Source organism: Felis catus, chromosome C1 (genome assembly GCF_018350175.1).
Source record: "Felis catus isolate Fca126 chromosome C1, F.catus_Fca126_mat1.0, whole genome shotgun sequence".
NCBI lineage: Eukaryota > Metazoa > Chordata > Mammalia > Carnivora > Felidae > Felis > Felis catus.
Genome location: NC_058375.1, coordinates 70,822,394 through 70,837,253, shown reverse-complemented (window position 1 = coordinate 70,837,253; position 14,860 = coordinate 70,822,394). Strand labels below are relative to the sequence as shown.

The 14,860-nt window shown below is 32.9% G+C and overlaps 1 protein-coding gene across 7 annotated transcripts in view; it reads right to left on the bottom strand.

Moving 5' to 3' along the window:
• Positions 1 to 14,860, bottom strand: part of PRKACB (protein kinase cAMP-activated catalytic subunit beta) — a 125,760-nt gene that overhangs the window by 26,923 nt on the left and 83,977 nt on the right. For all 7 annotated transcript variants that reach the window (XM_023258854.2, XM_003990255.6, XM_011284900.4 and 4 more), the window contains 4 exons: positions 11,562 to 11,623; positions 9,235 to 9,363; positions 1,450 to 1,548; positions 362 to 444 (listed from right to left, as the gene is read on the bottom strand). In XM_023258854.2, the coding sequence (XP_023114622.1) occupies positions 362 to 444; positions 1,450 to 1,548; positions 9,235 to 9,363; positions 11,562 to 11,623 (373 nt within the window). The remainder of the gene's footprint in view (positions 1 to 361; positions 445 to 1,449; positions 1,549 to 9,234; positions 9,364 to 11,561; positions 11,624 to 14,860) is intronic.

The following is a 14,860-nucleotide window of genomic DNA, read 5'->3' as shown; positions in this document are numbered from 1 at the left end:
ATCACTATGATGCCATTATTATCTTTTCCATTTATTCCTTTCTTCATCTTTACACAAACCTCTTCCCCAGAGTTGTAGTATTAATATTTGTTCAATAAGTACTAGTATGTTTAAATTCAATTTTTGCATCTTCTGAAAATCCTCCAAATAATGGATCTTCACAATATCTACCAATGGTAGAATATTTACATTGCTATCATGGTGCTTTTATTTGATTTTTAAAACTCAGTAGGGTGTGGCCTCTTATGAATGTTTCCATGTAATTTTTCATATAGCTAACATATTACTAAATGAAATGAAATAAATTTTTAGCATTGACAATAACTTAAAAAAGATCTGAGGAGGATAAAGTATTAGTTACCTGAACCTTCCAATTCTTCTTAGATGTGAAAACATTTCACCCCCAGGGACATATTCCATAACCATGTATAAATTAGAATTATCCTATGAACAAATAAAAAGGATAAGTAAATCAAAATTATGAAACCGAGATTATTTCAAGGAAATATTTAAAGATGACACCATGTTCAATTAGAAAAAGACAAATTAAAAAACCCGAGAGATTACTAACATTGGGAAAGACAGAATAAATGGAAGATGCTCTAATTTTTCTTCAGTGGGGAATTCATTCCCCACCCCCAGCCCAAGTATTCTTGCCACAAATTAGTCTGGGATATTTGCTGTTCCTGTTCTTGCAGGGAACCCTAACTTTTGAACAATTAAACACTGCAGCCGTGACTTAATACTATAGTGGATGCAAAGGAATAACAGTTGAAACAACAATTTGAAAAAGTAAGAATGTTTACATTTTATGTACTAAATTACGTCAGAGAGATGAATGATTTTTAATATCATCCTAAACATACAGGTGTTCATCTGATTTAAAGAATAAAGGAGGAAAAGGGAAAAGGTTAAAATGTTTCATAGGAATTAAGACTACGAGATGCCAAGTGTCATTCTAAAGAGTTGAAAAGCTATCAACTTAAAGAATAAATCTTGTTCAACTTTATGAGAACATTGAGGGAGGGCCAAAGACTGTCCTGCCTTACATAAACGGAAAGACTAGAACACAAATTACTAAGGAAAAGAGGATGGTAAGACTGTGTCAGAAAAGGTTCAAGAGAAAAGGAAGTTAGGTGGGCGTATTCATTTGCAAGATTGTAAGAACTGCTTAATAAGATATTACTATGGATTTTGATAAATGGAAATATTTGAATTTATAATAGCATCTCATGAAAAATTACACATTACCTTTAAAATTTTCCCTAGGGAAAGCCAAAACCTTTTCAAATATGAACATAAGTTTATAAACATCAAATCTAAATATATTACTTTTTTATTTATTCATATTTTCCACGTTTGTCATATGGCTTAGAATCCTATCACAGTTTCATATTTTAAAAAATATGTGAGGGTAAAATTATTTTATTTGAATATTGTAAAATCTACCTTAAAAGAATACTCCAGTCGAACAAGAAAAGGAAAATTCACCGCCTGTAATATTCTTTTCTCATTCAAAGTATGCTCTATTTGCTTCAGTTTAACAACCTGTAATTGAGAGATAAATATATTTAATGTACTTGAACAGAATTTAAAATTTACTATAATTTTAAAAGAATAAAACATAAAATGCTTACCATATAACGAGCTTGGATAAGCAAAATCACTAAGTTGGATAAGGGTATGATAATAACCAATAACCAGGTTTTTATCAGATTCAAATGAAACACCTAGCAGAGGATTTAAAATTTGGTCTTAAGAAGGGCAACTATGATTTTCAGTCAAGAAGCAAGAGCTAAGAAGTACTTAAAAGAAATAATACATAACTGAAAAGAAATTAGTATGTGAAAATACTCAGCTCCTAATTAGTTACAGTCACAAATCACTGCAATAGGTAGGTATTGATTTTCAATCTTCAGAAGATCAGCAAGGAAATTAAGAATTGAAGAAAAGCCAATAATTGAAAAACACTTTCAATTCAAACTGGGTAAAAATGAACAATCTGTTCATTTCCTAATACCTGAATAAATAGAAGATTAAATTCTAAAAAATCAATTTGTGCAGCCACAGGAGAGGACACACAAAATATGGGCAAAAGACCAACTATATCTTTATAGCAAATAGGTTATTTAGGATTAATCAAGCTTCTTCTGGATTGTCTACTCAATCAAATACATAGCAGCAGGGGAAAGTGACTTATTTTGACTTCACAAAGACTGTGCTTCTATCCCACATGTGATTCTATTTTTAATTTAAGAAAAGGTGACCTTAGGGAGATATAAATATGTGTCTGGTGTATGTATAAGTCATTAGCAGCTGGCAGTCTTTCTTGCTAGAAGCTTACCGTCAGTGTGGGGCAGTCACCGAATTCAAGAAGTTGAACATAGGCAAAGTAAAGTTACCATCCAGTTATTAGTATATACAATTATAGTATAAAAATAGTAGTGAGCAAAGAATACTTGACTGAGAGTCAAAAGATCTATATTCTAATCTAGGCCTTCTCATCCAGCATTTTTGTGGCTTTTGGAGATGTTATTTCAGCTCTTAGGATCTCAGGTTTGTTTTGTTTTGTTTGTTTTTGATGTAATATGAAGTGGTTGGACCACTGCTGTCTAAATTCTAACTAGTTACAGAACTAATTAGTCCATACTTATCATAAAAAATTATGTAACATTGGCTCGAGAATTACTATTGCTTTGTATTTACTTTTAAAAAATAGGCTTTTTTTTTTTTAAAGCAGTTTCAGGTTCACGGTAGAACTGGGCAGAAGATACAGAGATTTTCCATATTCCTCCTATCCCCACACACGCATAGCTTCCCCCACTAGCAACATCTTCCCAACCCTGCCCCCTTCACACAGGTGTGCGGTATATTTGTTACAAGTGATGAACCTACATTGACACATTATTTTTTTTTTTACACTGGCATCTTTATCACCCAGTGTCCATAGTTTACACTAGGGTTTACTTGTACTGCCCTAAAATTTCTGTGTTCTACTTATTCATCCCTTTCTCCCTACCAATCCCAGGCAATCACTGATCTTTTTACTGTCTCCATAGTTTTGTCTTTTCCAAAATGTCATATAGTTGGAATCATACAGTATACAGCCTTTTCAGATTGGCTTCTTTCACTTAATAATATGCATTTAAAGTTCTTCATGTCTTTTCATGGCTTGATAGCTCATTTCTTTTGAGCATTGAATAGCAGAAGGTACATCCATTGTCTAGATTTATCACCTTGTTTACTTTTGTATATTATGATCTAGCAGATTTTTAGTTAGGTATTGACAATGCACTTCCTTTGAAATAAGCAATAAAAATTGCAGTAGAGAGGCTTTCTGCATTATAGCCCTAAGCCAACCATGTGTATGTAGGGCATAACAATTAAAAATAGAAATGAATCCATGATATATGAAGTGGCAAAGCATAAGTGCTTAGTTAATTTTTAAGTTAATTTAAAAAATTAACTAATTAAAATCTAATTTACTTTTAAGTGTGTGTATTACGACATATGAAGCCTAATAATGCAATCAAGATAAAGACAAGAAAATGTCTGCCTTAATGCTGCATAAAATCTATTTGCAAGTATGGTGTATGAATATGTGAATATTAATAGGTGAATAATTGCCAAATGAGAGTTATGGGTTGTAAGTATTTAGACAAGAAAATGTTTATGTTAGGCCTAGTACATCATCTTTTTAAGTTCCAGATTATTCATCTATAAAACACGGATAATAATACCTACTTTAAAAGTGGCTCTGTGAATGCATGTGAAGTGATTAACATGGTGCCTGGCACAAAGTGAAAGCTCAAAAGATGCCAATTGCTATTATAGCCTATTAAAAAGGGTAGGAGTTCAGCAGGGCCTTATAGATGAATAGATGACAAAGGTTAGGAAAAGATAGAGGAAACAGCACAGGGTTAATATCCAGAACCATTACCTGAAGGGGTAAATACACAAAGGTAAGTGCAAGTGCTAGTTTCATTTGACAATAGCTTAGGACAGTGCTTCTCAAGATTTGGTAGTGAAATATCACTAAATGGCAGAGAAAAATTAATAAGTAACCCTCGGGGTTTAGTCCATGTTCTACTTTGAAAATACATATAAAATTTATATTCTTAATATTTCTGTTGGCTTAAATATGTATATTTAAAAGCATTTATAAATGATTACTTATCAGCTGATTTATTTTTTTCACCAAATACTTGAGGAGTTATTAATAAGGAAGATGGGGTATCTGTCATCACATGCTCCCCTGTCCCACCCAGCATGGCACTGTATACTTCTGAGGGTCAAGTTTCAATGAGAGAAGTAGCGAATAGAGGACATATAGGGGAAGAGTGTGAAATAAGACTATGGTAGAATATGGAAGAAAGTTATGAAGGGTTGGAAGTAGACTGCAGGGTTCTATTTTTATTTAATAAATATTAGGAAGATTTTTGATTGAGTAAATAAAATTATATGATACGGTGGGGCACCGGGGTGGCTCAGTCGGTTAGGCATCCAGCTTCAGCTCAAGTCATGATCTTGCGGTTCACGGGTTCGAGCCCCACACCAAGCTCTGAGCCCTGACAGCTCGGAGCCTGGAGCCTGTCTTGGATTCTGTGTCTCCCTCTCTCTTTGCCCCTCCCCTGGCTCGCACTCTGTCTCTCTCTCCCTCAAAATAAATAAACATTACATTTTTTTTTAAAAGTTATATGATATGGTAGGAAAACTTTTCTGGCAGTGAGGAAGGTGAATTAATAGACGGTGAAAAGCCTGGGGTTGAGGAAATTAAGGTGTTATTGTGATAGCCCAGGTAATGTTAATAAGGGACCAAACTAGGTAGTGGTACTTTAGGGATAACAAATACATTTTAAAGGAAAAATAAACAAGGAGTATAGGCACAAAGATCAGACAACCCTAATCAAATTCTTGGTTTATCTTACTAGCCTGTTTGATTTTGGAAAATTTACTTAAATAGAAGGGTCACTGGCTTAAAAGGGAGATTAATATCACACAAAGCTGTGGAGATTCATTGATACAGTAAATATAAAGTACCTAGCAATGCTTGACACAATGTATAGAATGAAGAAATATGATTTTCCTTAATTCCTGCACTGATTTCCTTCCCCTCAACCCTTAAGATAGAACAGCCAAAACTGAAAGATTTGTGACATCATTAACAGAAAAAGTGACTATAGAGTATTATTTTATTACTCATCTTTGTCAAATTCAAATAAATAAACTTGAAAACATTCAGAGTATAAAATCTTTGTCTTAATTATGAATAAATCTAGAACACTGCCATAGCAGAAATAACTTAGAGTGGCAGCTATTCTTCTGCTATGATTTAACCATGAGGTAACTTTCTCAGTAATTTACTTAACAAGTCACCATCTTGCCAAAAAAAAAAAAAAGTTATTAAAAACGTATTCCCTAAATACTTTAAACACAAAAATGGCACATTATGTAATCCTTGTAATACATTATGACTAAAGCATATTCTATTAATTCCTTAAGAAAGATAACAAAATATTAGGGGCTATCCAGACACTAACATTTTAACGACAGGTTTAATAAAAAATATTTGATTCAAATAAAAAATTTGAAGCATTTTGTTGTTGTGCTACCAACATGAGTGTACAAATCACCTGCTCTGAGGCCCAATGACCTCATCTAGAAAACAGAACATGAACTAGCTGGTTTCTAAGAGCTCCATGCTCAGACTGTACAAATTAGGGGTGGAGAGTTCAAGGATGAGTCAAAGCTTGGATAAGAGTTCAGAGGGAGGGTGCAGAACATGAAAATAAGAAGAGGGGATAGTTCAGAGATCGAGTGTAACAATCTTTAAAGAGTAGACAGAAGGATAAAATAATAGGAAAAGGCACATTAAAGAAGAGCCCAAAAAGGCAGGAGCATAATTTAAAGAACAAGGGGTCACAGAAGGCAAGGGACAAGGGTTCTAAAACAAGTCCTGTGCTGGGAAAACTGGACAGCAACATGCAGAAAAATGAACCTGGACCACTTTCTTACACGATACACAAAAATAAAACTCAAAATGGATGAAAGACCTAAATGTAAGAAAAGAAGCCATCAAAATCCTCGCGGAGAAAGCAGGCAAAAACCTCTTTGACCGTGGCAGCAACTTCTTAATTCAACATGTCTCTGGTGGCAAGGGAAACAAAAGCAAAAATCAACTATTGGGACCTCATTAAAATAAAAAGCTCCTGCACGGCGAAGGAAACAATCAGCAAAACTAAAAGGCAACTGGCAGAATCAGAGAAGATATTTGCAAATGACGTATCAGATAAAGGGTTAGTATCCAAAATCTATAAAGAACTTGTCAAACTCAACACCCAAAAAACAAATAATCCAGTGAAGAAAATGGGCAAAAGATGTGAATAGACACTTCTCCAAAGAAGACATCCATATGGCCAACCGACACATGAAAAAATGCTCAACATCAGCCATCATCAGGGAAATACAAATCAAAACCACAATGAGATACCACCTCACACCTGTCAGAATGGCTAACATTAACAACTCAGGCAACAACAGATGTTGGCAATGGTGTGGAGAAAGAGGATCTATTTTGCACTGCTGGTTGGAATGCAAACTGGTACAGCCACTCTGGAAAACAGTATGGAGGTTCCTCAAAAAATTAAAAATAGAACTACCCTACAGCCTAGCAATTGCACTACTAGGTATTTATACAAAGGATACAGGTGTGCTGTTTCATCGGAACACATGCACCCTGATGTTTATAGCAGCACTATCAATAACAGCCGAAGTATGGAAAGAGCCCAAATGTCCATTGGTGGATCGATAGATGAATGGATAAAGATGTGGTGTGTGTGTGTGTGTGTGTGTATATATATATGTATATATATACATATATATATATATATATATATATATATATATATATATATAATGGAGTATTACTCGGCAATCAAAAAGAATGAAATCTTGCCATTTGCAACTGTGTGGATGGAACTAGAGGGTATTATGCTAAGTGAAATTAGTCAGTGAAAGACAAATTTTGTATGACTTCACTCATATGAGGACTTTAAGACACAGAACAGATGAACATAAGGGAAGGGAAGCAAAAATAATATAAAAACAGGGAGGGGGACAAAAACAAAAGAGACTCTTAAATATGGAGAACAATCAGAGGGTTGCTAGAGAAGTTGTGGGAGTGGGGATGGGCTAAATGGGTAAGGGGCATTAAGGAATCTACTCCTGAAATCATTGTTGCACTATATATGAACTAACTTGGATGTAAGTTAAAAAACAAACAAACAAACAAAACACGTCATATAAGATGAGCAAAAAGAGCCCCCTGGTCTTGTTGATTAGGCCACTGGATTGGTGACCCTCAGTAAAGTCGTTTCAGTGGAGTAGCGAAAGGTAGGAGATAAAACAAGGAAACAGCTAAATTGTTGTAAGTTAAAGAATTAACAGGAAGTGATTAAACTATTTTTTCAGGAAGCATGGTTACCAAAGTTACATGATACAGGGCAGTAGACAAAGATGCACAATTAAATGTATTTGTAAACATGTACATGTGTATTTAATTTTAGAAAGACTTAAGTCATTACTCCTTTTCATGTTAGAGGCTAGATTTGTTTTTTGTTTTATTTTATTTTATTTATTTATTTTTTTTCAACGTTTATTTATTTTTGGGACAGAGAGAGACAGAGCATGAACGGGGGAGGGGCAGAGAGAGAGGGAGACACAGAATCGGAAACAGGCTCCAGGCTCTGAGCCATCAGCCCAGAGCCTGACGCGGGGCTCGAACTCACGGACCGCAAGATAGTGACCTGGCTGAAGTCGGACGCTCAACCAACTGGCCACCCAGGCGCCCCTGTTTTTTTGTTTTAAATCAGAGTTTGGACTGGAACTTCAGACCAGTCTAATGCTGTGCTGTCCAACATGGTAGCTGCAAGAAATTTAACACTTGAAATGTGGCTTATCTGAATGGAGATGTACTGTAAGTATAAAATATACATCAGCTTTTGAAGACTTGGTATGAAGAGAGTAAAATATTTCAATGTTTATATTAATTACATGTACAATAATAATATTTTGGATACAGTGAGTTAAATAAAATCTATTAAAATCAATTTCAACTACTTCTTTTTACTTTTTAAATGTGGCTACTACTAAAAAAATAAAATCCTTTATGTGGCTCACATTATATTTTTATTAGACAGCATCAGTCTAGCCACTACCTATAACCCTGACTACTAGCTCAGTACTATTTCCTCCACATTTTCCTACATCCCAGTAAGCCAAAGTGTTATTCTTGGGAACATAATATCTATAAGATAATCTATTAAGATTTGCCATTCATCTTTTATGTTCCCTTCATCCTAAGTGATTATCAGGAAAATAAAAGCTTAATATTTAAAGCATAACTATCTTCAGACCTCCTGATTCATTAGACACACCAATATGTGATAAATACTTAAAAATTGATTTTTCAAAATGATTTAATTGACATCTAACATTATATTAGTTTCAGGCATACAACATAATCATTTGATTTTTTTTATTTTTTTAATGCTTATATATTTTTGACAGAGAGAGAGAGAGAGACAGAGTACGAGAGGGGGAGGGGCAGAGAGAGAGAGGGAGACACAGAATCTGAGGCAGGGTCTAGGCTCTGAGCTGTCAGCACAGAGCCTGATGCAGGGCTCGAACTCACAGACCGCAAGATCATGACCTGAGCCAAAGTCGGATGCTCAACTGACTGAGCCACCCAGGTGCCCCAATCATTTGATATTTTTTATAGTATTAGGATTCCAACTTTTTCTCTGCTTTAACTGACATTTTAAATTAAACAAACTCAATCATACTAAAGTGCTTCTACTGTTGATTAAAATAAGTCACAAAATAAAATCACTAAATTTCTGTTTCCTCACTCTAAAGGTCAAATACACCTGATCCCTGCATTTTCCATAAGGCAAAAGGTAGTAGAGATACCTGTTCTTTACATGTTGAATTCAAGATTTTGTTAGTAAACATACACATACCTATTATATATGTAATTATTGAAATAATAATGTATCCCCATATACTTAACTATTAACTATGTATCTTACAGACAAGAAATAATAATGAAAATTAACTGCAACAATAAAATTATCTGAAGATATCAATGGAAAGTCGGTATATTGCATCTGTTTAATAATCTAGCTGATAAAACTGAAGTTTACCTGTCAGGTAAATAATAACAAATGCACTAACCTTCTGCTTATCTAAGATCTTCATGGCATAATACTGTTCAGTGACTTTATGTTTCACCAACATGACTCTTCCAAATGAACCTGTTCCAAGGGTTTTTTTCCTTTCAAAATCCTCCAGCCCGGCATTATTCTACAAATACATGAAAAATAAAAGAAACTTTAAAATTAGAAATTCTCATAAGACTATGGTGACTATCACAGATTTAGTTATATATAATCAGAAGAGATAATTTAATTTAAAACTATCCATTTAAAAACAATACAAAGAGACTACTGAGATCCCAGGTTATTGGTTCTATTTTTCCCTTTGAATAAAAAAAGAATCTTAATATTTGAAAAGAGATTATATTGTAAAATAAAGCATTACATAATATTAGGGAGGAAATAAGAGCCTAAGCTGAAATTAGTACTAAGGATGATAATGAATTCCAATATGAATTCCTAGTATTAGACTTTTAGTATTAGTTCCGTATTTTAATAATTACAAACTGATCAGAAGTATACTGACAAAGGCAATCGTAGACGCCAAACGGTCTCAGTGTACTCACAAATAATTCTAATGAACAGATAAACTGAGGGATCAGAGTCCTTTCTCTGGAGTTACCTCTGAAGAAAGCACTACTTTACTTCATTTATATCTTTGTACAAGCTTATAGGACTAGATAATAATAGCATGAAAGATCCTAATGGCTCTCTCTCTCTCTGATGTTATAATAACCCAGTATTACCTAAAATATAATAATAAGGAAAGAAGAGTTCCTTATTCCCACAAGATAACCAAAAGTCAGAGTCCCAGAACAATAATCAGTCTCTTTTTCTCCTTCAATAGATGCTTTGTTATGAGCAAACATCTTTGTTTGGCTTTGACTATAGCATAGAAGAAAAGAATTGGAGGCATCAATCTATTGAATTTGTTGCTGCCACAACAAAATGAAAATTACTAGGAAGAAATTATGTGCTAAATAGCCACAAGTAGTAATTGCTGACCCATTTGTTTAATAGGTTTTCATTATAAAGATCTCCATGAAAATCCTGGAAAAAAATATGTGTGCACTGTACACAGTCTGTACAGTATTTAGCTTGAGAAAAATGTGATGTAATATGATTCTTATATAAGCAAGGAATCTGGATAGTTACTGCAGTTCACTATAGTTGGATTTAATCTCTATTGCAAATCAAAGCTTGCCTTTGGAGACATAGCAGAGTTTCTTGCTGAATCATTACAGAGAGAGCAAGCAGCTCTAAGTTTTTACTTATAAAACTTGTTTCCATCAAATTTTAATTTCAAAATGCTAATGATTTTAAATTGCTATGAGATTCTATATCAGTGTGGAAAGAAAAAAAAAAAACCTTGTAATTCTGATTGAATTATTCAGTTTTATGGATTAATGCTTCATTTTTTGGTTTTAGCAAGACAGATTGAAACATTTAATATAGTCCCCAACTAAGTAATGGAAACTGACTTAAGTAATAGACAAAAAACAGAACATCCCTTTTTGCTAGTTATTAATGCTTTTCATACAAATGTGCCATTTTCCTCACCTCTCTTAAATATTCCACGTTAGATAATGCCTAACTTTTTGTGATCACTAGAGTGACTATGTTTTAAATTACAGATCCATGCTCTTACTCTTAATGATGGTATCTTCCTAAAACATAATATTCAGAATTAAATATTTTTTAGTGAGAAAGACATCTGAAATAAAGATTTTTGTGGTTGGAAAATAGGTATTCAAAATTTAATCTGTTATTAAAGTTCATTAATTACTTATAACTTCAAAAAGATTTTTTGGCAAATATAAATGGCTCTTTTTATACACAGTTTTTAGATCTCAGCTACAATCTAAAAGTATTTATGTAGAATTTACCTCATCCAATGTTTATGAAGAAGGATCTCTGTGTATTTGGTATGTTGCCAATAGCCAAGAATTTGTGATTAAGGATTTGAAACTGCACAATAGTATCCGTTTGTGGTAATTAATAAAGATAACAAATATGCTATCAAAGGCACAAATCAAAATTACTATAATATTAACAAATATCAAGAGTTTGTAGCAGCTTGTAATTAGTATTAAAATTTGTAATTAGATATTATAATGGAAATTAGTTCCTCCTCCAATTTAGGTATATATAAAATTATTAGTTAGCAAATCAAAACATAATGTTATGATAATATTATGGCAAAACTCCCATGTTAAGCTCACTTTTTAAAATGCAACTTGAAAGTTTAATGCTACTTTAAAGTTTCTAAACTAGTAAATTACTTGGGTAAGAATCATGATTTTACATAGGACTTTTAAATCATAGAAAATTTTAAATATTCCTTACCGGAGTAGGATTTTCCCATTTTTTAAGAAAGTCTTCTTTGGCTTTGGCTAGAAACTCTTTCACTGAAAATAGATTAAAAAAACAAACAAATTTTGTCTTGTAAGAATATTTATATTACATGTAAATATACTTTAAAAATACAGACTTATGTCAACTTTTGTTGCCATGAAATATGTATTCATAACCATAATAAACTACAGAGCTATTTAGTTTCTGTAAATAAGAAGCAAATATTTTCTTAAATTTCTGAGAATCTCTAATACTATTTTATATGGAGATCACTCTGATAATTTCAAATCTAATAATAAAAATACTGTTCCTGAAAACATACCTGAAAGTAACATAAAAAAGTTATAAATCAATGTAGATCAAAATACTGATTGCTAGTAAGCCATCAGTGATATTAACAAAGCCGTGAAAAGTAACAAGTTGAAGCTATCTGATGAATGTGAACTCATTGATTTGTGGAGTTTCAAAAATAACTGACTTTGATGGAGGGCTGTTTTCAGGTTTATAAAGATTTATGTTATTGGATTTGTGTTTTCTCTGCTGAAGGCAGAGAGAAAAGGGAAGAACACAGGCTACATATAAAGGATGGCCACCAAAGACAAAAACAGAACAAAACACCAAAAACAAAACACTCAAACAGCTTAAAAAAAATCTCATTCTAAATTTAGAACAAAACTACATGCCTGAATGCCTAATCTAAAATGTACACTAAAGTAAAGCGTTCAAAACCAGATGTTTATCTAGTGATCAATAACAGCCACATTATCAAGCTGTGGTTTGAAGTTTTAGATTTGTTAAATGACAAATCATTTAGAAGTTTTCCTCTTTTTCATTTTCTTTCCACGAAGTTTTCATAATGACTTCTGTTTACAAAATGACTTCAGGCATTTAAAAACAAATAGGAAAAGGATTCCAGAGATAAGATGGCATTAACAAAATGTATTCTTGTTCTTACAGTTAGGTCTGAGAGCAAAACCTGGTGATTCAAGAGGTATTTATTTTAGTATTTCTTTTTGTTTGGAAGTTCCGAGTATTCCTCGGATATCTAAATCTAAAAATGAAGAAGACAATAGAATTTAAATAGTGTTGAAATAGTGAAAGGCTAGGCAAAATGAACTTAGAGTGGCACTCTGGCATTTATTTCAGAAATACTAAGAGTGATGATGATGATGATGATGATGATGATGATGATGATAAGAAGAAGAAGAAAAGACCAAACATTGGAAGTGAGAGGCTCATAAATTCTTTAATGAGGTCTCTAATGATGTAGTGGTATTAAAGTGAGGCATTTTAAGATATATGTTATTATTTCCTCCTTCACTTTTGTAAAAGAACTTTGCCAAAACACGGTTACTAACCAAAAAGGCTGTTGGCATTCTAAAGGTTTTGAGATTTCAAAATGGTGATGACAAGCACCAAGAGCAGACGTTAGTTTTTAAGTGACACTAAAGTGTTCATTTCTGAAGACATTATTTTACTACTTTATATAAACTGTCACTGTATTTTGCTGTAAAATACTCTCAAAATACCTATTTTAGAAAATTTGAGAAAAATAATTTTTAAAATTAGACTCTCCCCCATTGTATGAAAATCTCCTCCACCAAAACAATGAATCAAATAATTGTACCTCATTATGCAGATATGATCTCATTCTTCCCGGGGGTGGATTTGGGGGTGGATAAGTCTTACATTTTGAGTTTAGGATGGTTCAGGCCATCCTACTTCTAAAAGTTAATGTACTAGTTACAACTGAAGAAGAGTGGTTTTATAAGTAAGATTGTGTTTATTTAATGTATGTATTCTTTTGCATGGAGCAGACATATTTGCAATGGCATTGCTTTAGAGATGACAGCTATGATAAATTAAAAACATAATTTCCTGATAAATGCAACTGTGGCTTTTAAGAAACAACAATTTGTGATTCCCAAAATATACATCTGATTTCCTTTGAAAAATGTTTTTGGTTATCTTCTATTTTTAGAACTTGCACATCAAGTTGCAGTATAAACTCTCCAGATGCCTGCATGAGTATAGATAATTTGGAGACAAGCAAGAGAATCAGGGAAAGAAAAAAAAAAATTCTCAACATCCTATTTCAGCTTCTCCTGTCACTTCCTGCTAAGTGGATCTGGAGTTAAGAAAAAAGTAACTGGTCAATGGGAGGACTGGCGTTATTGGCCAAAGATGGTGCATGTACTGCAAGAAAACTTCCTTTTCCCTACTTGGTGAATGAGCTAGACGAAAAATTTCAGGCACTACTTAATTTCATTTGCTAATAGGATATTCAGGAAATTCTTTGAAATGTTCTCTGTACTCATCAATGTTCCAAGTTCACTGATAAGTAACATTACAGAAAGGAAGTAACAGTTCTCAAAAAGGTCTTACATGAAAATTATCAGAATAGGTATGAATCAAAGTTATTAAATTTTGTGAATTATTTCAACAAATAAGGAGATTCCCTTTTAGAGTAAGGATAAGCATTAATTATAATGTCATTAAATACTTCCATGAAGCAAACTCTTTTCGAAACATTTTTTAATCACGTAAGTATATATACACACAGAAAATCTCTAGTTTATATGTGCACTACTCAGATGCAAAGATGAACATAGTTAACTCTGTAAAAATATAAGTTAACCAAAATATACATCTTATAAATACAAACACCAGAAATAAAATATTTCACAATATGCTGGGTTATGAATAACTCTAAAAACAATAGGCAATCTAGAACCACATGTATTTGCTTTGGTTTTTATTATTTTTAGACAGTGGTGAATTTCACTTTCTAAATGTTTTTCTCTGGTTGTTTAAAAAATTTATACCCACTGACATAAGGTGTTGGCAGCTAATTAACAAAATAAGTGGTGGGAGAGACAGCCACATTCAAACACTGCAGCACATTCAATCCAGACTTCCAGACTTTAGAACTGGAAGTTCTAAATATTTTGGTTTTCTTATTGTGCTCTAATATGTACACAGTATCTACATTTAACAGTTTAAACCATTGTGATAGCCTGAAACAGCCCTAAGTTTCGGAGCTTGGCACATCTGAATTATAATATTGGTCCTAGTATTTCTTAGCTCCACGATTATGGGTAGCTAAGCACCTTACAGTGATTAATAACTCTCCTTAGGAAAAGATCTCAATGAAGAATTTTTCTGCAAGTATACTGTGTTCTGTAACAGTCAATAATGTACTACAAAAAATGAAAAGGGCACACCAAAATTTAAATCAGTTTCTTCCTAGGAGTATATATTTCAATTATATATATATTTTCCAAATAAAC